We start from the raw sequence: 23,080 nt of genomic DNA, 5'->3' as shown, positions 1-23,080 counted from the left end.
AATTTACTTATAATTCCTCGGGGGCATCAATATGCAGCCTTTAAAAGAATCGGGTTTTGAAGTTGCCTGAGGACCGAAAAGGGATGTTTAAAAAAAAAAAAAGTTAGCCTGAAGGTGCGGGCTAAAAATAAGCTGAGATGTGGGAACAGTTGCGTGTTGCTTTTTGTATTTGATTTTTTTTTTCCAGTGCATGAAATGGAAAAAAAAAAAAAAAAAAAAAGTTAGCCTTTTCATGTGCTGCCTTTCCACGCTGCTTTCATTGCATAGTTTAGTGTTGCTTTTTGTATTTGATTTTTTTTTTCCAATACAAATAAGAATTCCTGCTTCCTGGACCCTCATTACTGTGGTTTAACTCCTTATGGCAGACACTGCTTAATTTTTTATTTTTATTTTTTGTAGAACACACAATTTTGCTTAGGTGGCTGCTGGCCTCTGGAGCTGCTTGTTTTTTTGAACTCCAAACCTGTGAAGCTGCTGCCTGTGTTTGGTTTCCAAGTTCAAAAGTTATGAAAATAAAGTGTTGTGGCTGGGTTTTTAAAGGCTGGATAATGTTATGATCAGTAAAACTTTAGCTATGCATGCTAAGTAGAATTGGTTGAATCTGATGGAAAAAAATTTTGCAGCATTTTGCATGAAAAATTTTGCCAATTCATTCTGCATGATTTTTAAACCTTTGGTTTTGTTATCTCTAACATTTTGGGGATTCAGAAATTTCTCTGTATTTTTTTTTTTTTTTCCTGCTGGTTTGTCTGAGGTGAAATTTACTTCTACCTTAAAATTTTAATGGCTTAATATGTTTGGCCATTTTGCACAAAATGACCATGGCAGGCATTCTGGGCAACCTTAGCTGGTGCTGGGAAGAGAGGGAAGAAACAGTCATGTGCACACTTAACGCATACACCAACTCAGGTGTGCGGGAGGGAGGGGTACAGGGGCTAGGTTTGTACGCTTTTGGTTCTGTGTCCAGAAGCTGCACAAGGGTATTGTTTTCTGTGTATACCCTTTAAATGTTTGACTTCAAGCCAGAAATAAAGATGCTTGGATTAGGGAAGCAAATTTGATGAAGGCCTAGGTGCTGCTGGTCGTGGCAGTGGTGACTTGTATAGTAGGAATAAGCAGTCTCCTTTCCATCAGCAAACCCAAGGGTGTTCTCAGGATAATATTCATTCTTACTGCTCTTGAGGTTTTTTGTTCGTTTTTTTTAAACACAAGAGTCACAACACTGATGTAATTGAACTACATTGGAAATCACTTTGTAAGCCATTTACTTTTCTTGTCATTTGCTTCTAAATAAGGTGTGTGGGGAACTTTCAGAGATTCAGGGTTTTGATGATTAGCTGGAGCAATGGGACTTACTGTAACACCAAGTAATCTTTGCTGAATACCATCCTTGCTGATTTGGTTTCTGTTTGAGACCGAAATAAGGGAAGAGAAGACTGAGACAGGATTTAATAGCAGCCTTCAACTCCCTGCAGGGTGGTGCCAAAGAGGATGGAGCTGGGCTGTTCTCTGAGGGGGCAGATGACAGAGCAAGGAGCAATGGGCTCAAGTGGCAGCAAGGGAAGTTTAGGTTCTAGACATGGAGCCATTGATTACTGCCCTCTGAGCCTGATGCTCCAGCCAGTTTTCTGTCCACCTTGCAGTCCATTCATCCAGCCTGTACTTCCTCAGCTTGCCTGAGGAAATGTTGTGGGAGACCATATCAAAAGCCTTGCTAAAATCAGAGTGCACCACATCCATTGGTCTCTCCATGTCCAAAGAGCCTGTCACCTCATCAGAGAAGGCAATCAGGTTGGTCAGGCATGACTTGCCCCTGGTGAATCCATGCTGACTGCTCCTAATAAACTTTTTCTTCTCCAAGTGCTTAGAAATGGATTCCTCAAGGATCTGCTCCATGACTTTTCCAGGGACTGAGTGAGGCTGACTGGTCTGTACTGCCCTGGATTCTCCTTTTTTCCCCTTTCTGAAATATGGACATTATAGTTGCCCTTTTCCGATGATCCAGGACCTCTCTTGATTGCTATGAGTTTTCAGAGATGATGGCCAGTGGCTCTGCAGTCACATCAGCCCAACTCCCTCAGCACCCTTAGGTTCATCCCATCCGGCCCCATGACTTGCATATGTCCAGCTTTTCCCTCACCTGTTCCTTCACCACTGACTGCTCACCTCCCCAGACTGGGCTGCCTGGTGCAGCAATTTGGGAGCTGACCTTGCCTGTGAAGATCGAGGTAAAAAAGGCATTGAGCACTTCAGCCTTTTCTGCATCCTCTGTCACAAGGCTGCCTCCCCCATTCAGGAAGGGCCCCACTCTTTCCCTGAGCCTCCTCTTGCTACCGACATAATTGTAGAAACTCTTCTTGTTACCCTTCACATCCTTCACCAGCTGCAATTCCAGTTCAGATTTTAAACATTGATATTACAGCTACTCCTTGCTTAATGTCCTAGTTACATTCTTGAAGAATGCAACTTTAAGCGAAACAATGTTAAGCAAATCCAATTAGGTCACAGTAGTTACCTACTAGCAGGCGGCAGCCAAAACGCGTTATAACTGAACACTGTGCGATGTTAAATGAGTATATTCTCTAATAGATCAGCGATGTAATAACAAAACAACATTAACCGGGACGACGTTAAGTGAGGAGCTAACGTGCGTAGTTCTCTGAACTGAACACATTTTGGGGTTGTGTTGGAGTCAGTAATTGGGTATTAATTAGAATGGCCTTACTGGTTTTCTGTCTGCTGCTTTCGCTGGCTTGTGCAGTGACTTTGGTCAAATTATTTGACTTTGGGGTTTAGCTCTTTTATCTGTAACATGAGCATAGTGATACTTGCCTGGTTTATAAAGCACTCTGACCAATATTTAGTTACTGCATATAACTTTCATGCATCAATTTTTGTTGCCAGGACATCAGACTTCTCTCATAGGGCTCTAATAAGCTTAAAATAAAATGTTTTTTCCCATGTTTTTTATTCTAAATGAAATAAAATTTAAATTTTATTATTTTAAAAGTATGACCTTCAGAACAAAGAAAGAGAAGGTCAGAGTATCTAATGATGTCACCCTTACCACTGTGGTTCAAGGGAAAAAATGAAAGCAGGTACAAGTGTGTCTGTTGGACGTGGTAACTAGGATAAAACTTGTCTCCTTTTTCCCTGACTATATTCAGGAGAGCTTTTTGTAATATGTTAAATCTTTGGAAAATACAGTGCAAATAAATATATTTTTTACTTCTACTTGGAGTATCAGTAACAGTTAACCAAGATTTTAGTCTTAATTTAAGCTATTTCTGATGACCTAATATTGTTAATATCTTGGTTTAAATTGAAGATCTGTATCACTGAAAATATGAATGTACCTTGAGCATACATCTCTAAGAAAAAAAAATTATCTGCACTTTGGTTTTCTTAAAACCTGACATCCTGGCTCTTTCACAATAAAAGAAAAAGAGGAGGGGAAGAAAAGAAAATTGGCCTCTTAAAGGTTGTATTAGATGATATGAAAAAAGTATTAGCAGGACTTAAAATAAATGTAAAAAGTAATTTCCATAATTTAATTATACCATTTGTTCATAATTCTGCAGAATGTTATAGGAAGTGAGGTAGAAATAGGTGGAAGTGCCTACTAAGTACCTTTTGTACAAAGTTATGTCAGTTTGGGATTTAATTTTTCTACTGTCTTTTTGCAATATAATACCATCCCAAACTTCTTGGTTTTTAAAGGAACTCTGAAGAAAAAAAATCTCCCTCCTCTGCAGCCCCAGTTATGACTACAGAGAGCAGGGACAGTGTGACGGTCAGCTGACTTACCCTTCCTTCCTTTCCTGCTTAGTTAAAACTATAACTGCTGCTGAACACTGATCTCCCTGGGTAGACCTATGATCTGAAAAGAGCTAAAAAGTTGTGAAATAAGGTGATTCTGTCTTGGGAAGCTGTTTATTGGTGTCCTGTTCCCCCCTGCGCTCTTACTAACATGCACCCCAATTCTGAGGGATTGCTTTTGGGGAAGGTGGTGCATGCTGTATGTGAGAAAATATGGTATTTGTGTAAACAGTTGACCCACCTGAAATGGTGACTGTGAAACAACTTTCCAGTATTTTCATTGCAGAGTATTGGGACTTATAAAACTCCTTCTAACATTTTCTCTACTGAGTTATGATTTTAAGGTCCAGGTGTGATGAAACAAGTTTCCTTGACATAATTAATGGACAAAGGAGAATGATTCCTTGATTGAATCTTGATGTGTGCCACTCTTATAACTTCAATTGTGATTGGATGTAATGTTGGAAGAGGGCTTTAAAGTATGATAGACAGTGGCAACAGAGGCCATATTTTTTATGTCTCGCCTTATAACTTCTGTTACATTTATCTTCTGTTGTGACAGCAGCTTTGGTAACTTGCATGCCACCTTGCATAGGCTTATCCCCCCTTTTTTTTTTTTTATATTTTCTTTTTACATGTGCATTATTTCTTCTGTACCAGTTCATAAGACTAGTCCTGTCTTCAAATGCTCTCTCCTGACTCCTTTTTTACCAAATACCAGAAATGGCAAATTTTCCATTGGTTAGGTTAAGGGGCTGTCCTCAGTGCTTGATTTCATAGACATTAGGACTGGAAGGGACCTCCATAAGATCATCGGCTTCAGCCCCCTGCCCCAGGGGCAGGAAGTCGGGGTCAAAGGATTCCAGCAAGATAAGCATCCAGATGTTTCTTAAGAGTCCAGAGTAGGTACTTGCACCACATCTGGAGGGAGTCTGTTCCAGGCCTTGGGGGCTCAGACAGTAAAGAATTTTTTTCCTTATGTCCAGCCTAAAACAGTCCTGCAGGAGCTTGTGACCATTGGACCTTGTCATCTCTTGGGGCACTCAGCTGAACAGGCGTTCCCCCAGATCCTGACGCACACCCCTTATGTGCTTACAGGCTGCCACCAAGTCACCCCTGAGGCTGCACATCTCCAGGCTGAAGAGTCCTGTAACTCGCGGCTTCTTTTCATAAGGACTGTTTTCTTGCCCTCTGGTCATGCACATGGCTCTCCTCTGGACTCTCTCAAGTTTCTCCACTTCCTTCCTAAATTGTGGAGCCCAGAATTGGATGCGGTACTCCAGCTGTGGCCTTACCAAGGGCGAGTACAGTGGGAGGATGATATCCTGGGTCTTGCTTGAAATGCATCGGTGGATGCAAGCCAGAGTTTTGTTCGCTTTGCCAGCTGTGGTAGCACATTGGTGGCTCATGTTCATCTTTGTAGTTGATCGCGACCCCCAAGTCTCCTTTGGCCGTGTAGCAAAGCGAGTGTAGCATTGCCGAGCCTATAAGTGTGATGTGGGTTTTTTCCCGCCCCCAAGGTGAAACACCTTGCATTTCTCTGTAGTGACTGCCATCAGGTTTTCATCCGTCCACCTTGCAAGCATGTTGAGGCTGGCATGGATCGCAAGCCTATTCTCAAGTGTGGACACTCTTTTCCCCAAAGTTTGGTGTTATCAGCGAACTTAACCAGTCGGCTTCTGACACCAGCATCCAGATAGTTGATGAAGACACTGAAGAGTGCAGATCTGAGAACAGAGCCTTGGGGGACACCACTAGTCACTGAGTGTCATGTTGATGTGCAAGTGTGTTGTGTATATCAGCCTATAACAGCGGTGGACAAAATACAGCCCACTGGCTGGATCTGACCCATCAGTTGATAGGATCCAGTCTGGAGCTGCCTCTGTGGTGCTCTGCATGGGGCTGAGCCCCACCTGCTCCTGCTTCTGCCCTGCCACCCTGTGCCTGTTGATGGCATGGTCCTGGCCAGTATGCACAGCTTCCTGGTTGGACTGTTGTTCACCCGCATGGCTGCCCACAGGTGGCTGCTTATTGTGCTAGGTGGCTGGGAGCTGGAGCTAGAGCCCCACACGCTGGGACAGGAGCTGCCTGGCTACAGCTTCTCCCCTACCTGGCTAGGCATGTGGTACCCAGTGCTACCTGTTGCCTGGAGTGAAGTAGCAGGGCCAGTGGGAGGAGGAGCTGCTGGAAGTGGGGGAAGCAGAGTAGTACCCAGGCGGCTGGAGCAGCAGCAGCCCACTGGGAAGCTGTGTGGGCTGGGGTTGGTGCAGGAAGGAGTGCAGTGCAAGCTGGCCTGGGTAAGAGCGGATGGGGCTCAGCCCCATGAGGAGTGCTGCGGGGACAGCTGTGAGCTGGTTGGGGTTGGATGTGGCCTGGACAGTACCTGCACTGTCCTGCCCAGGCAAACTCTGCTGCACATGCCCCCTGTAGAGAGTGATTGCAGCTCTGCCCTGGGCTCCGGCACTGCACTGTCACTGTCCTGCAATCCTGGCCCTAGCCCACCTGTCTGAGCTGCTGTTCCCCAGCTGGCTTCCATAGAACCCTGCTTGCTCTGTCTGGCGCCCCTTGTGGTGGGTGCAGGGTGGACAGGCCAGGGTTCCTGGGCAGGGGGCGGTGATGGCAGCAGTGGCTGTCTGGGATCAGAGTCTGGGCGCTGCGCCACCCCTGGCCCACTGTGTGACCAGACACAAGTGTCACAGCACAGGCTGCTTCCACACACACACACACGGGCTGGGCCAGGCCAGGCCAAGGGACCTGCTGAATGCCTTGCGTGGTTTGATAGTTGCTTCTCTAACTGAACTTAATAAGGCATATATACGAACTTTGAAGAAAATTGCTTATAGCCCTTGGCTGAAGTGATGGTGACCGTGTTGGGCATGTAGGTGGAGAGTGTGAAGAAGTGGGAAGATGCTTATCATGTAAGCCAGTTCATGTATTGTGAACCTCCCCTTACATAGGGCAATCTTAGTGAATCATCTGTGTTTCTCTGCAGTTTCCTTTGTATTCCTATTTTATGAATAAATTTAAACTCTCTGAAACGGAGACTTCATTTTTGTATACAGTAGTGCTGTGTATCCAGCAGGTGTGAGGTATTTAGATCTGTTCAGTGTCTCCTGAGAGCATTTAATCATGTTCCCAATACAGTAGAGTTCCTCAATGATGGAGAATAAATAGCCATGCTAATATACCTGGAAGGGAAGGGTAGAAACTAGTTTCTGTCTTCTGAGAAAATGCTTTCTTACCTTGTCGGACAGAGATACTGTGGAAGTAATAGACTGTACATTCTTTTATTGCAGACATTATAAGAAACGTTGTCAAGGTCGGATGCGGAAACACGTTGGCGACCTATGTCTCCAAGCTGGGATGTTACAGGATTCCTTGGTACATTATCATATGGCAGTGGAACTTCTGCGGTCTGTAAATGACTTTTTGTGGCTTGGAGGTAGGATTTTGATAAAACAAAAAAAATTGTAACATTTGAATATAAAGCAAGTTTTGATAAGTGTCCAGCTGCACTATGAAGCGGCAACAATACACTTAGACTCTAAAAAACTAAATAAAAAATAAGTCTTACAATGACAAAAATAATGTCAAAAGTGACAGACCAGGAATAAGCTTCTAAAAAGCCAGGTTAGCACACTTGCAATATAGAATTTATACTTATAGTACATAACTTTTTAAATGTTTTATTCTGAAAATAGAATTGTGCATGACTCTTTATATTTATTGTTTTTTAAAGTGTGATCTTAACAACATGTTATACAGAAAAGACTTCCTACACCTATTTCTGGAGGACTCAGTTTGACAACTTGGTCAAAATACCTGTATTCATATGCATACCCAAGCTCTATATACATTAAGCTTGCATTGATGTCTTTATTCTGTTTCTCTTCTAGCAAACCAATTCTGGTCCCTATGCTTCAGCTCTTTGTAGGCCTCTCTTGTCCACTGCTGCTGTTGCTGCTCTCCAAGATGTGCAAGTGCCACTAGATTACCAGCTCCTTTCTCTCCTCCAACCCTGTAAAAATCACCAGGGGCTTCATTGACTGCTTGTACATGCCACGGGGGTTTACTTTGGTTTAATTCTCCCTAAATTGAAGCAGTGTTTTTAAAAACCCACCACTTCAATTTAGGGAGAATTAAACTGAAGTAAACCCCTGTGGGGTGTACACAAGGGTTGGGCCCGATCCTTACCTGCCTCTGGTGGTGGGAGGGGAGGGAGCGAGGTGCCAGAAGGCCAAGCAGTTCCTGAGCTGCGGGGGGCTGGTGCTTCCCTTTGCAGCAGCAGCAGTGCCCCTCCCCCCCGGGGCACCAATCCCAAGCACCCGGCCCGGATGGTCCATGCGGGCATCGCAGCCATGGAGGGAAGCACCAGGCCCCTGTGCAGCTCAGGGGCCAGGCAGGTTTCAGGGAAGGGGGGGTGGAAAAAAAAGATCAGGCTCTCAGGTTTGTTGTTTTTTTAGTCAGTGGAGTCTGCCTGTATGGGCTGCCTGCACAGCCCCTGAGCAGCATCAGGCCTGATGCTTCCCTCCGCAGCTGTTGCACTTTGTTAGGTAGCACCTAACACCTTGGAAGTGTTTTATTTTGCTACATCCCAAAGTCATTTAATGTGCAATATGTTGCCAACAGTGTAAACAGTAGCACCATTAAAGTGGTGCAAAAGGTGCATTTAAGTCACTTTTTAAAAGACCATTGTGTAGTGTGTACAAAGACCCATTAGCTCTTTCTTTCCACTTACTCTCCTCTTGGAGAACTACACCTCCTCTGTGGCTCCCTTCTTGTAAGAGAGAAAGCCAGTTAACCTATTTCCCTTTGTCTTTCCCCCTTCCCTGTGAAAGGAGCTGTTGCTCAAATGCCGTGCTTTAACTAGGAGTGGAGACTAAATTTGCACTTGCACAGGGTTAGGAGCTTTTTCAGGCCACGTTGGCAGGTTTATAAAATATAACTTTTGAAGTTGTATATGTGAGTGGATTCTACTAAATTGTTCTTTATCTTTAATCTCTAGCTGCTCTTGAAGGATTATGCTCAGCATCAGTTATCTATCACTACCCTGGTGGCACAGGAGGTAAAGCTGGGGCTCGTAGGGCACAAGGTAGTTCACTTCCTTCTGAGGCAGGCAACAGACACAGACCAGGTAAGTGCAATTTGGCTTTTATTTTCAGTTTTTAATAGTAGAAATTTATAATCTAAAGTCAATGTTTCCCCTTACCCTCCTTTTGCCTCAGGAGGGTTTCACATGGAGAGGGAAAACCAATATTAAGTTCGATTACTTCTTTTATTCTTTAGTGTGTTTACATGTGGCGGAAAAACATGTATAGTCCTGTATTTATGCTGACAAAGGTGCTTACACACAAGTAGAACTGTAAAGTATTAAATTCACATTTCTTGGTTGTGTTATTTTAAGACAAAGAATCAAGTTATTGTTTAGCAAAAAACATGCTTGGGGCAGAGGTATTTTTAAGAAAATATAGCCCTCCTATGCCATTTATGTATGTACTGAAAGGATGAATTAAGCAAGTTTTAGTGCCCAAGACATCTGCTTGGTATGTTAAAGAGTTTGCATGGAAGATGGTGATTTATGTAAAAACCTTCAGTGTATACATGACTCCTTAATATTGTAATATTTAGGTGTGAACATTCCCATCTTGCAGGACTTCTTTTGAAATATTGATTGTAAAATCAAACACAAATCAAGAAAATAGCAATTTACCCATGTTCGTTTTCAGTGGGCACGTCTACAGATGCGCCTGTGTGCGTTAGCCTATTTTAATGGCTATTAAAGCATCACAAAAAACCTGTGCTCTTTAGCTAATTATGTCATTACCTAAAGCACTTTAATGAACATCTAGATGTGCCCAGTGTGCTCTTTATGAACCCTGATGATATAACTTCAATGAGATGAGTTGCCTGCCTGGGGGAGAGTGGCTGGTTGCTATAGCAAGCTCAAAAACAACAAATTAAAACCGGAAAAATGTATGTCCTCATCATAAGAATTCGTTAAAAACGTATTGTGATCAGAACTACTTCCATCTTTCGTAGTTTTTCTTTCTTCCTGTATACATCACAATCTGAAAAAACTGTTTTCCATTTTGAAAGGCTGAACTGCAAATTGGAGGTAATGATACCTCATCAGTTTTTAAGCTCATCTTGGTTCTGGTGATTTATGTAACTCATCTTTATTTAGGTGGTTCCATTCCCTGTTGAGATGAGTTTTACTCAGTTGGTCAATATGGTGTAATCTCATTTACCATAATTGTATTAATGAGTGTTTCTCCAGATCTCAGCAAGGACTTAATAATAGATACTGCAGCTAAGTTTATTATTTTTGCCAAAGAAAATTGTCAGAAGCAACCTCTAGCTGTCAAGATGCACTGCAAAATGTTTTCAGTTACCATTACTGCCTTTTTGTATGTTGTTCTAACTTAGCATTCTTCCACACGTTGGTACAAAATTGCAAGTCTGTCCATTTTTAAAAAAGAACAATTTTAATTGCTTGAAAAAAGTTTTTGAATAAGCCCTCTTCTGCTACGTGAGTGAAACATTGTGTATAGTAGTAAGCAGAACTTCAATTCAGTTATGGTTGATTGAATTACTCTATCATTCTGTCCCTCTCAGGTACCTGTGCCTTAATTTAGAAGAGTCACTTTATAGCCTACAAGATGCTAGCTGAAGTTGTTATTGCTAGCATTTTGGGGTCCCAATTACTGGATTCCAGTCTTAGTTGAACAGCTTCTTACTAAAAACTTTCCCTCTTTCTCCAAGGTAAATCAAAACCAAAACCTTTGCCTACTTCGGCTTTTTTTGTCCAGTAAGGTGTCTTCTCATTGTTCCCTCTTCAGTGCATCCTATACTCCTTTATACCCAAATTACTTTTTAGTTGCAGCTCTATTTATTGCTTTTCGGAAGATTATTAGCAAGCTAGCCTTAGATGATCAGATATCGAAAATAAATTCCAAGCTTCTAAGGAACACATTAATTAAAAAAAAAAAAAAAAGGGGGATTTTTAAGTGCTGTTTAACCCGGGGGGGGGGGGGTCCTAAATTTCATGGATACTTTCTGACTTTAAAGTTTGAGGCACCCAGAATTGTGCCTGTGCACATGTCTGAAAAGTCTCAATTCTGGACAGGGCTGAGTAGTGTGTCTAGTTGAAAGGGAAACTAGGTCTTCCTCTTATTAAGTCCCCTGAAAGGCCAGTTGTGGTAGTTTTTTTTAAGAGCAATGTGCATAAAGAATTGAGCTCCTTATATAATGCAGATATGGCTGTTTGTTTCTTCTAAAAATGTTCATGGAGGAAGATGTGGTGCTAGCTACTAGGACTGTGTAAAATTCTTCTGGCTGTTTCGATTCAACACTTCTGACTCATTTTGAGCTTGAAACAGTGAAATCGAATCGATTTGAAGGGCTTCAAAACAGCCTTGAAGCAAAATGAGGCTAGCTGAAACATTTCGAAACGTTCTCTGGCTACAGAGCTTAGCCAGAAAGTTGGAGGCCTTGGTTTAATGCTCTCCTCTGAGGGGATGCAAGCCCATCTCCCCCCTTCCTAGAAAAGGTTACGTTTACCAGACTAAGGTTGTTTTAGATGGGGACACTTTGCCCCTCCTGTTGAAGCTGTGTGCTATTATGTCTTGGGAGAGGTGAGGTTTAGCGCCTTCCCTTTCCCAGTTGAATGTGTTAACCCAGGGCTGTCCAACTGGAAACCTGCAGGCTGCATGCAGCCGGTGAGGGTTTAAGTTGCGTCTCCCAAGTTCCTGCCTGGATGCTTCTGCATCACTTCGGCTGCAACAGTAGCTGGAGTCTCCAGGCTCCTCCTCTTCCTACCTCCTTGACTTTTGTTGCCTGTCTGTGTCCCACAGTGTAGGGCAATGCAGTGCAGCACAGCACAGGGAGCTGAGGATGAGCCTGGGGCTGTGTGCCCATGTGGCACCAAAGCTGGGGGTGTGCGTGCAGGCATATGGTGTAGTAGTGAAGGGGAGGGCCTGCAAGTGGTAAAGTGGTGGTGGTTGTGAAGGCCACTGCTCGGTGACAGGGTGTTTGGCCCCCTGTTACTTGAGTTAGATAGCCCAGCATGATAGAATCATAGGGAAGTAGGGCTGGAAGGGGCCTCCAGAGGTCATCCAGTCCATCCCCTTGTTTGTGGCAGGATCATCTGTATCCAAGCTACCCCATACAAATCCATAATTTAATCACTGTGTAAAACTACTGTCAACCCTGACACGACACAAGATGGAACACCCCAGCCTGCCACAGGTAACTCATAGGAAGCCCAATGTCCTGCTTCTATAAAAGGTTGTTAACATCCGCTCAGGAGGTCCCAGGTAGCAGGCCGCATCCTGCACTACAGAGGAAGGCAGAAACCCCCCCAGTACATTCCAGTTTGGCCACAGGGCAAACTTCCTTCCTGATGCCAAATATGGTGATTGGTCTGACCCTGAGAGGAAGGCTAAGACCCTCTAGCCAGGAACCTCTGGCTTTAATTGTCAGCAGGTACATGGGCACACCCTAATCAAAATCCCCAGCCTTAGCTGCAGCCGACACCCAGGGCCTCTGAGGAAGGCTTAAAAACATCCAGACATGGATCAGAAAGGATGTGGGGAGGGGGCAAGCACCAAAGCCCAGAAGCATTGGAAATACTCATAGCAGACCATAGGCATAGCTATGCCTATATCTTCTGCAACCAGTGGCTGTCCAGTCTCTTCTTGAACACCTCCAGTGACAGAGTCCACAACTTCCTCAGGCAGTCCATTCCACTGCCTTACTGTTCAAAGAATGAAGACGTTTTTGTGGATATCTGATCTAAACCTACTTTGCTGTGACTTCAAATCGCTGGTTCTCACCCTACTTTAATTGTACATTAATCTATATACAACAATCATGCAGTCTCTTTGCCCAATGAAATGTGCATTCTTTTCTTTGTAGTGACACAGCTTCAACCAGAGGTATTGGAGAGTGGCTCCTATATGCTGCTCAGTATATTGGTTCTTTTGGCTCCCATCCTGGAGTGCCTTATTTTTCTCTGTGCAATATACCGGGAGCTCAGACACGGTATTCAGGATCCTGGATTCCATTTCTGGTGGCCAGGGCACCTGAAACTTGAGCATTGCAGCACTTGATACTTAGGAATTGAAGTTCTTTTTCAGAGTAGGCTCTAAATCTCTAGATTTTATTAGTTTGGTCTGGAGGCTGAGAAAATCAGTTTAAGAAAGAACAAGATGTCTGGTAAAGGACAAAAATGCTAGGCTGTTGAGCTCTTACTCTTCATAACTTGATTACCTTGTCCAAACTTTAGAAAAACAACATACTGTCAACTTGAGATGCACAGCCTTCCTTTTTGCAAAATCATTCTCCCTTTGTCGGCTATTTGGGAAAACCTTGCATCAGAGGTTGTGTATGGTAAGCCTCACAAAGGGTCTCTATCCTGGAAGTAGGAAGCTTTGTCTTTATTAAGTCTACCACCAGGGCATTCCTGCAGCTCCTGAAGAGGCATGCTTTGCAATGGTAGAGTCATTAACAAAAAGCTAAAAAATGGAATGAGCCTTCAAGGGGAAATTGCAAGATATGGAACAAAGTTTAAAGCTCCTCTTGGTGGCAGTTATATGGCAAATACCTTTTTATAGTTCATTAAAAATGTATTTTTAGAGTACCTATACGTAAAACTAATAGCTCAGTAAGGAAGACTTAGTTTGGCAGAGTAGGAGTTGATTATTTACATTCAAACACTGGTAACTGGACCGTGTTGTGGGAATTTTAACTTAAAAAGAAGAAAAGCAAAGTAAGAATGGGAGAAATAAAAATTAAGACTTTCCAGGCTTATACTTTAGAATATAACATGAAAATCCAGCACAATCATTTTAGCTGTAGTCTTGGAACTAAAGTTTTAACTTTTAAAATGTAATTTTCTGTTAACTCTATAGTAATAGGGTAAAGGCTGTTTTTAATCAGTTGGCCATAGGTATGGTGTAACAACATCAAACTTTATATGAACAATCATTTTGAACAGCAGTGTCAATTCTGGATTTTAATTTTCCTGTAGTTCTTGTCATGGTGATACCTATAAATATATTACAATAGCTTTCTTTGTTGGCTGTGCTGAAGGTTGAAAATCATTTTTGTTCCTCCTTTTAGGGGCACAAGAAGTTCTCATTGATCCAGGTACATTATCTTTGTGCATGTTTCCTGACTAAGTTTTTTTTTCCTGTTCACTGTTTTGCATTTGTGTAGTTATTTTGATAACTTAGAAGTAAGTTGGATCTGATTTATTAGATGTCTCCGTTTTGGTCATTGGTCTGAACCATAGATTCCCTGCCCCCTCCCCTCCCCCTCCACCAAAGGAAAAAAAAGAAAACAAAAAGTCCTGAGTACAGATCCAATTTATTTCCTTTAGATTCCTGGGGGCTTAGAGTTTCTGAAAATCAGCGTTAAGCCACCTGAAACAAATTGGGTATCTGAAAATCAGTAGGCTATTTTAATAAAAGTAGACCCGTAATTAGGTCATGTTGATTTTTGGAACACCCTCCCTAAAAAAAAAGAGAAATTAAACTAAGTAACCTGATTTAATTTGATTTCCAATATGAATTAACCTTATTTAATCATTTTTGCAAGGATGATAGACTTTAAAAGTAAATGTTAATGCTGTGAGGCAGTTGTCAATTCTGCCTTTTTATATGGCAGTAAATTTACCTTTTTGTTTTCCTAATAATTATTGCCCAGGATTCCTGGCTTATGGGCAGATAAATTATACAGAGTTAGAGGAGGAATAAATTACTGTGCATCAGTCAATCTGTGTTAACTACTTTGTGTGTCCACTTCAGTCTCGGAAAATCAGGGCATTTTATCCTCAAATGAAGAGGTGCTGTGGTTTAGTGTCCACTTGCTGTGGGATAGAATTGGATACACAAGACAGTTACCATAGAGCAGCTGTTGCTCACTAAGTCCCTTTCCTTTAATTCAGTATTTCTTTCTCTCCATACTTTTTGTCTGTCTTGTGTATCCTGATAATGATTATGCTTAAGCTCTTAAGTAGCCTTCAATTTATGATCAGTGGTGGCAAAGGGGAAAAATAGATCAACTGTTTCTTGTGGTTTTTTTTTTCCTTTCTTTTTTTGGGGAAGAAAATATGACTTGGCATTCACTCACTTAATATACATACAGGGTTCTTGGAAGGCATCTTATAGCTGCATGCATATTTTTAAATAAACAGACTCAAATACAGCACTTGAGTAGATTATGTGAAAGTATCTGTCGTGGTGACAAACCAATAGCCACCCAACTCACTTCAGAGGGATCCACTCACATTTAGTAGTAGGAAAGGTACCGTAACACTGTTTAAAAAAAAAAATCAAACAAAGGAACCCTCCTCCTCCCAATATAGCAGCAATGGTTCAAAATAGACCTGCTGGAAGCAAATGAGACTTGCAGCATGTCCTAAAGGTAGCCTGTCTCTTAATTGTTAATAAAAATACACTTTGCTTTGTGTCAGGAGTGGCTGAGCTATATGTAATGAAATTGTGTTTTAACAGTAGTTTAAGAATGAGTTCATAACTTTACCTGCTCCGGGTTCATGTAATAAGAAACACATTGTGAATGTATCGCAGTTTTTCCATATGAAAATAAGCTTCCATGTGAATGGATGCAATTGTTTTTAATAAAAATCCAACATAAATTAGAAAGGCCAATTTACATAGCTTTTCAGTGAAATATTCCTTTATTTAAAAAATGCTGTACTTCAAGACATTTTGCTAGTTTTTGTTTTTAAATTATACGTGATGCAGTAAAACTGTTAGATGGATGATCTTTATACTGAAGTCACCACTTAAACACTTCTGTTTTAGTTTTAATTGAAAGTCATACTCCATGAGAGGTGTTCATAGCCCATTTGCTCAGAATTAAATGTTAAATTAAAATTATAGTGAAATTATAAATAAAAATTGAGCATTCAGCTTTTTATAATGAATATAATTGTTGTCTGTTGGCACTACTGTGTAGGTGTGTTTCAACACACAGAGTTTAGCTGGGGCTCTTCAGTCACTTCTATCCCTTGAATAAATTCTAATACAAAAACAACAGATGAAACCAATTCCAGACTTTATATCTTCCACTTGCTCACATGAAGTGTCTTCTTTCCCAGATCTGAAGGGCACTTTGTACTCACAAGCTTATCGAACACCTCTCCCAACTTACCCCTCAAACTAGTTTGCAGTAGCTTATTCTGTAGAGCTGCTCATGGGGCTTCCTTCATGTGTGTTGCTCCTTCCAATATCTTGTGTTCTGAAGAAGTGCGATGAGAGAGTATCTGAGATTGCACTATCATTTGAGCCAGATGAACACAGGTAGAAATCTGTCTTATCTACTGTATTTACCAGACTTCAAGATGGCTTCAAATTTAAGACAGCCTCCAAATAATTGGGTTCTATATGTGGAAACATTATAATATGTTATAATTTTCCCTGTATAGAATCTCATTATTGGGCACGTCGTCTTAAATTCATTCTCCCGTTTCTGTGGCCAGGAAAGGAGTGAGGGGCCAGACCCCTGCCCCTGTGCCGCCTCCTTTTTGTCTGCCCTCTGCCCCTTCCATCCGTTTGTGTTCTCCGCCCTGGCTCAGCCTCAGCCCAGCAAGACTAGGGAGAAGCTGTGGCAGCTTCTGGCTGGACTGGGCCAGGGTTGCTGGGGAGCAGAAAGTAAGGAGAAAGGGTAGCTAGGGGGGCAGGCTGTGTGGTTTCCCCCACACTCTTCCTCCCCCACCCCCCCCAAGCCAAACATGCAGAGTCCCCTGCCCCCCATCCTGAAATCTCCCCTACGCTTGCTGAGCTATGAACCCTGTCAAATGAGTGATACTGGACAGTGGGTATATAGTAACGTAAGGCTGGAAAAGCCTGCTTGAGCCATTACTAGTGTAGGCAAACTATTTTGCATGATACTTTTTCATAAATTGAGGGCCTGCTATGTTACATATATTATGCACTTAACTGTGCAGTAAATTTAGCCTGGCCACATGTGCAGAGTAATTATCATGCCATGAAAACATCTATTCAGCTATAAAAAGAGCCAACCAGCTACAATTTTAATGCTTGAAAATGTGTAACAACTCTATAGCTGGTTTCTATCTAGCTTTAATTTAAATGTGTGATGGGGTCCTGATTGATCTATATTAAGTCATTTTTGTTTCTATTATCCCTTCTAATTTCTAGGGTACACTTATTTGTGAATAGTTGTTACTAATGGTAGCACTAGAACCGATGGACATGTAGCTCAAACAGTTTTCTTTTCCCTGATGTATTTATAGAGAGCACAATCGTATTACCTTGCAAGCTTCTCTGTCTTGGAAACACCTCACTTCATATATCCCAAGACTGCATTTGCCTTCATGTTAGCATTCACCCGGTAACTTGTAGTCATTCTGCGATCAAATAAAGCCAAGTCTATTTTCTCTGTTTCCCAGTAATAAGCTCCCAGAACTTATAGAAGAAATTCATAGTTAATCCTGAGGTGCATGGCCTTGACCGTGGTCCTACTGAATTTCATCCCATTTTTTATTAATCCAGTCCACAGTGTCATCCAGTTCTTACTGTATGATATCCCAATACTCATCAAAATTGACAGTGCCTCCTAAGTTTGTATTCTCAGTAAATCATTAAAGGTTGGTTCCAAGACTAATCCTTGAGGGACTCCTGTCAGGTAACTCTCTAGGACATTAGTTTCTCTTTTAGCACAGTCTGTTATCTCACTTTAAGCTAGCCCCTACCCAATTCCGGTTCTTGGATTAATGCTACCACATGGGGAAATTACTAGTTATGCCCCCATGTGGTACCATAGCATACATTTTAGTGATGTCCACATAGGGAAGACTTTCTGCTTTCCCCTTGTCTAGAAAATCAGTTATCTGGTCAGAGAAAAATATTAGGTTAATCTGGCATGACCTACCTTTGGTAAACCCAGGTTGCATTTTTGTCCCATTTTGTGTCTATGTTCCTCTCTTTGATTATGCTTTCCTTCAAAATGATCTTTAAATTCTTGCATGCTATTAAAGTAAACTTTTTATGAAGTGGCATTCCAGTTGCTCAGATCACTTTTTCCTTAAATACAAACACTGCATTTTGCTGTTGTCCATGTCTAACTTGATTGAGGTGTTAAATCTTTTTGGTAAGACTGGCAATGCCATGTACTAGTTCTTTCAGAACTCTGGGATGAATAGTAACACTCTTTCTGATTTTGAGAGCACCAGACTTCTTGAATTTTGCTTGTGATGGCTGCTATTTCCATACCCTCATTTATTTTAGCTAGTTTGCTTTTGCTCTTTTAGTCTGTCTTTGTCTTTACTGAAAACTGAGGCAAAGTATTTAGTTTTGGGGTCATAACTTGAAGATGTTTAATCTCTATTCTTGCTTCTCTAACAACCCCACTTTTTTCGTTTCATTATTTTTATGTGGCTGAATTTTTTTCCCCCTTATTTTTGTTTTAATATCCTTTGCATAGTCTCATATGGCTCGTCTTTTGTCACTTGTCCCTTTTTCCCTACAGTTTCTGATCAGATGTGTGGCTTTCTATTCTGTTTTTTGTTTTAAGAGTCTAGTTGATTTTACTGACTAGTTCTGCTAACTTTCTCTGCCATTTTGAAATTGAGAACCTTAGGTACAGATCAGTGCTTTTATGTTTCCATGTAATTTGAACTGAGTCAATTTATTGATCACTGATATAGATAATCTGATGATTGAAAATAAAATTGTGAAGACATCCTGTTAAAAAAGGCATTACAAAAATAATTGTTTCAGCTTTGTTAAACTTCTGAAAGAGTTAATCTGTATCATCTGGTCACTGACTTCATTATAGGAGAACGTTTTGAATAAATGCACTTTAGCTGTAAAATGATTTTACAACTTTCTGAAGTTTTTATTACTATCTAGTTCATATAAATACTGTCTAACTGCTTTAATACAGCATTAAAAATTAAAACGTTTTAACATGTACTAAATGTGCTTTGTACAGTGAAGTTCTATTGCACTTAGGGATATAACTTCAGAAATGCAAATTTATGAAAATTGCTCAATATTCTAGTTGTGAGTTTTTAAAGCTTTATTACTAAGGCTTTTATCTTAAAAAAAACCCAAAAAGTTCTTCTGAGGTTTTTAAGTAAGCATGATGGTGATTTATTAGTATAGCATCCAAAGGACTCCACTGAGCTAGTCTGTATATGGGGAGTGGCCAAACTTTTTAAACCTTCTGCCTACAAACCAAAATCCTGACATGGCTGATGTAGTCCCTACATGGCTTTTGAGATTTACTGCCTCAGAATAACAATGTGCTCGCAGCACCTCAGCTCAAATAATGTCATTAAGTGACTTTTTGCAACAAACAGTAAGGAAGAACTGAAGAGAATCACAACTAGAAAATAATTAATGAGCAGATAATTACATTTTTTGACTCTAACTACTACTTAACTTGGGACCCACATTTTAAAGTCTTAGAGGACCACGTGCAGTTTATGAGCTATAGTTTGCCTATCTTTGCAAACATCAGTATCATTACTGAGAGGGGCAACCAGGGCAGAGTTCCACATTTGAGAGGAGGTCCAGCTAGAATAATAGCCACTGTTACTGCCAGCACAGCAGCTTGTGTTGTCCCTGAGCCAAAGCTGCCCAAGGCATGGAGATGCATCATAGGGGATGTGCGTGTTCCCTGCCCTTGAACTTCTTTTGTCTCTAAACAGTCGAAAGGAATGTGAAAGAAACATGTACGAAAGGAGTAGAGTGGTGAGGATTAATATGGATTTAATAAAAGGAAATACTTTTTTATTTGAACTTTTTTGGGGGAAGGAATGAAGCTTGGGGGATGAATAAATAGGGAGAAAAGGAAGGAGAATGGAGGAAGGACACTTCAGGTGCCTGTAGATGTGCAGGGAGGCTGCTCTGATGCTCTATAATTACAGTGCATTGGAGCGGACTTGACTAATAGAGTCTGCTGGAGTGCGCTAATTAGCTCCACCGGCTTCCATGTCTTGTGTATCGGCATCTCCACGCTTCAGAATGGCGGCGGGGGTGCTTTAACTAAAGCTCGTCAAATGAGTAACCTCCTTCCTACTCCCAGAGCATGTGTAAAAAAGGTCCTAAGGCATAGGGAGAGCATTGCATTGTGGGATTTCATGGCTGTCCTAATGAATCCTTATCAGATTTGCTTAGTCCTATGGATTGCACAGCCACCAGTGAGAGGAATTCTGCAATTATAACATGTTTACCGGTCCTGATACACTGAACCAAAAGAGCCCAGTTTGCACTTTTTATTTTTAGTTTAATTGGTTCTTCTATTTTAAATGGAATAAGAAGAAGTACCATATGTACTTGAACAGAAGACCACCTAAATATAAGATGACCCCCCAATAATTAGATTCTATATATGGAAGTTATTATGGAAGTTATAAATTTGTTTATAATTTTCCAGGTATAGAGCTTAATCTTGGAGGCTTGCCTTGAATTTGTTCCCTTTCCATTGCTACTGCATGGAAAATTTAAATCTGGGGAGGTCACGTGGCCCTATTACCCTCTGCTCTGCCCCAGCTTTTCCCCTGCAGCCTCTTTTCCCCCCACCTTACTCCCCACCCTTGCTGTCAGATAGGGCTAAGCAAAGCTTCAGTAGGTGATTTGATTTGGAGGAGATTCAGCTTGATTTGGGGACCAAACCTCTGAATCCAAATCAAATTGAGAGACCAGTTAAAAGCTTTGAATCGATTTGAAACATCCAAATTGATTTGGAAAAGCTTCAGAAAAGATTTGGCCACTTCGGAGATTCAGCTATAGACTAAGCAGGCAGCTGACACGGCTGCCTCCTGCTGGTAAATCTGGGGGAGGGGAGGATTGTGGCTGAGACAAGCTGTCCAGCCAGGGCAGGAGAGCGTGCATTACTCAGGGTGAGGGTTGGGGGTTTATAGGATGCAGGCATGGCAGTGCTGAGAGCAGGGACTCTGCCCTGCTGCTGCTTTCCCAGCCAGGGAAGGGGTGGCACGGCTCTCTCCAGGCAGAAGGGGGCAAGCGGTAGCAGGTCATAGCCCCTGCTCCTAGTGCTGCTGTGCCTTCATCCCACGCCCCCCGCCCCCATGCCAGCTGGCAAGTGGCAGCAGAGCAGAGCCCCTGCTACCAACGCTGCAGTGTTGGGAGTGGGGGCTATGTCCTGCTGTTGCCTGGAGTGAGCCGTGGCTGTATTGCACACCTCTCCCCACACCAGCTGGGCAAGTGGCAGCAGGGCAAGGCTCCCCTTGCCAGGGCATAGTCATACACAGCTGGAGGAGTTGTGTGAATAGCCCCCATGGCTGCTCTGACTGGCCCCATCCCCTGCTCAGCCCCAGCCTCCTGGCACTTAAAAAGAAAAAAAAAAAAAGCCCTGCACTCGCTGGCTGCAGCACTGATGATCAGGGCCTCTGAGGGCTTGTGGCAGAGCTCCCCTGTGCAGCACAGGACAGTGAGATTGCTAAGCTTGACACTTGTGCAGCAGCTGCCCTATGGAGCGGGTGCAGCATGGCTCTGCAGGGCGCTGCATGCTGTCTAGGAGCTGGGGCCTGGCAGCACTCAGTCCCACTGGCCCCAGCTCCCAGGCAGCGTGCAGTATTCTGCCAAGCCATGCTGCACCTACACCATGGGGCAGCTGTCGCGTGGGTGGCAGGTGGGGGGAGGCAGGTGATCCCTGTTGTCCCCCACTGCACTGCATTGTGCAAGGTGGCTCTGCCATGACCCCTCAGAGGTCCCAGTTGCTGCTGCTGCAGCTGGGGAGTGTGGGGCTTTTTTAAGTGTTGGGACTAGGCTGGAGCTGGGTGGGGGTGGGGCTGGGCAGGGCAGCCATGGGGGCTTCTCCTGTGTCTCCCCCTGCCTGGGGAGAGGTAGGCACAGCTGAAGGAACCGCGGGAGAACCTGCAACTGCCCAACTGTGCCTGCCTCTCCCCAGCCGACCCGCATCATTGAATCTCTCTGAATCAGCGCCAACTCTTCCAAAGCCAATTCAGCTGAATCAATTTGGGGCAATGATCCGAATCTCTGAATTGAATCGCTGTCCTCTGAATCAGCTGAATCCAAATCGAATACTTCCCTCTTCGCACAGGCCTGCTGTCAGACCATGTTTTCCCTAAGCACACAAAAGGTGAGTGGCAAATTTGAAAATGCTTACTTTGAAATGAACATTCCTGTAATCATTTACATACAGTCAAATTACCATGGGTACCCATAGACTTAATTCATCCAGAATTGATGCATTTTATGTTTTTGGAAACTGCTGCAAGTTTTAACACAACCATTCTGTAAACACACTTGAAAGCACTCGTAAACACTTTTATATGTAATATCATGCACAGTTTGTACTAGTCTAAAGCCAAAAGGCTCATGAGTTGCCATATAGCTAATTGGGCTAGGTCCCAGCAGAACCAACAGTATTTCAAGCCAGGATGGACCCCATAGCTCAGCACTGCTCTGTGTGGGTGTGTACTTCGGATACCCCTAACAAATGATCTGTGTGCTAGTTAGCCCCACACTGCTGACTGGAACTGGGTGTTCTTGTTGCAAGTCCTGATATCCCCAAAAATGTATATGCAGAAGATGTGCAAGGCAGCCTGGTCTGACTCCACCACCTCATGTAACAGACTGAGAGAAGAGGCAGCAGAGGTATTTTGGGTGAAATGTCTGGGGCCCTATTTGATTGCTTTCCAGATAGTTAAGGCTCGTGAAGGATCAGGAATCATTGGAAATGGGAAAGAAAGGCACAGCTCAGCAGTGGAAGTGAAGAGGAAGTAAAAATGTATGTAGTATAATGCCTTATCATTACCATTCAGTGACTTGGGAAAGAGTCGGTGCCGAGGTAGACAAAGCATAATGTCCATTACCACTTAAGTTGCATTAACCTAGCTTTGTGGTAGGTTGTTACTAGTATTTTGTCCCATATTTTTGATCAAAAGCACCTATCTAGTCCTGGGCAGTCATGAGGACCTGTTGCCTCTGGGGGTCTCCATCCTCCGCAAGGAGGGTAAAGATGCTTGGGGTGGAGTTTGACCCAGAGTTGACAGGACAGACAGCATGTGAAAAGACAGAGGCCAAGGTCAAACAAAGACTGGGGCTATGGCAATTGTGTTGTTTTTCGGGGGGGGGGAAGGGGGGCAGGTACGTGGTGCTGATGAAGGTAGTGCCGCTGTCCATGCTTCTATACACCTCCCTAGTCTCTGCTCCTTTAGAGCAAGTCATTCACAGAATCCAAAGAGCCACGTGTGTTTCATTTGGAACTCCACATGGAAGAA

At 42.6% G+C, this 23,080-nt stretch overlaps 1 protein-coding gene across 2 annotated transcripts in view; it reads left to right on the top strand.

Moving 5' to 3' along the window:
- Positions 1–23,080, top strand: part of TRAPPC9 (trafficking protein particle complex 9) — an 800,742-nt gene that overhangs the window by 15,194 nt on the left and 762,468 nt on the right. Inside the window, exons 3-5 of one of the 2 annotated variants that reach the window (XM_019553118.1) lie at positions 7,116–7,261; positions 8,825–8,953; positions 13,942–13,968. In XM_019553118.1, the coding sequence (XP_019408663.1) occupies positions 7,116–7,261; positions 8,825–8,953; positions 13,942–13,968 (302 nt within the window). The remainder of the gene's footprint in view (positions 1–7,115; positions 7,262–8,824; positions 8,954–13,941; positions 13,969–23,080) is intronic. The other variant, XM_019553127.1, reaches the window with a different exon arrangement.

The sequence above is a fragment of the Crocodylus porosus genome, unplaced genomic scaffold (assembly GCF_001723895.1).
Source record: "Crocodylus porosus isolate Cpor-Errol unplaced genomic scaffold, CroPor_comp1, whole genome shotgun sequence".
In the NCBI taxonomy this organism is placed as follows: Eukaryota; Metazoa; Chordata; order Crocodylia; family Crocodylidae; genus Crocodylus; species Crocodylus porosus.
The sequence above is the reverse complement of the archived record's forward strand: the minus strand, read 5'-3'. Positions and strand labels throughout refer to the sequence as shown.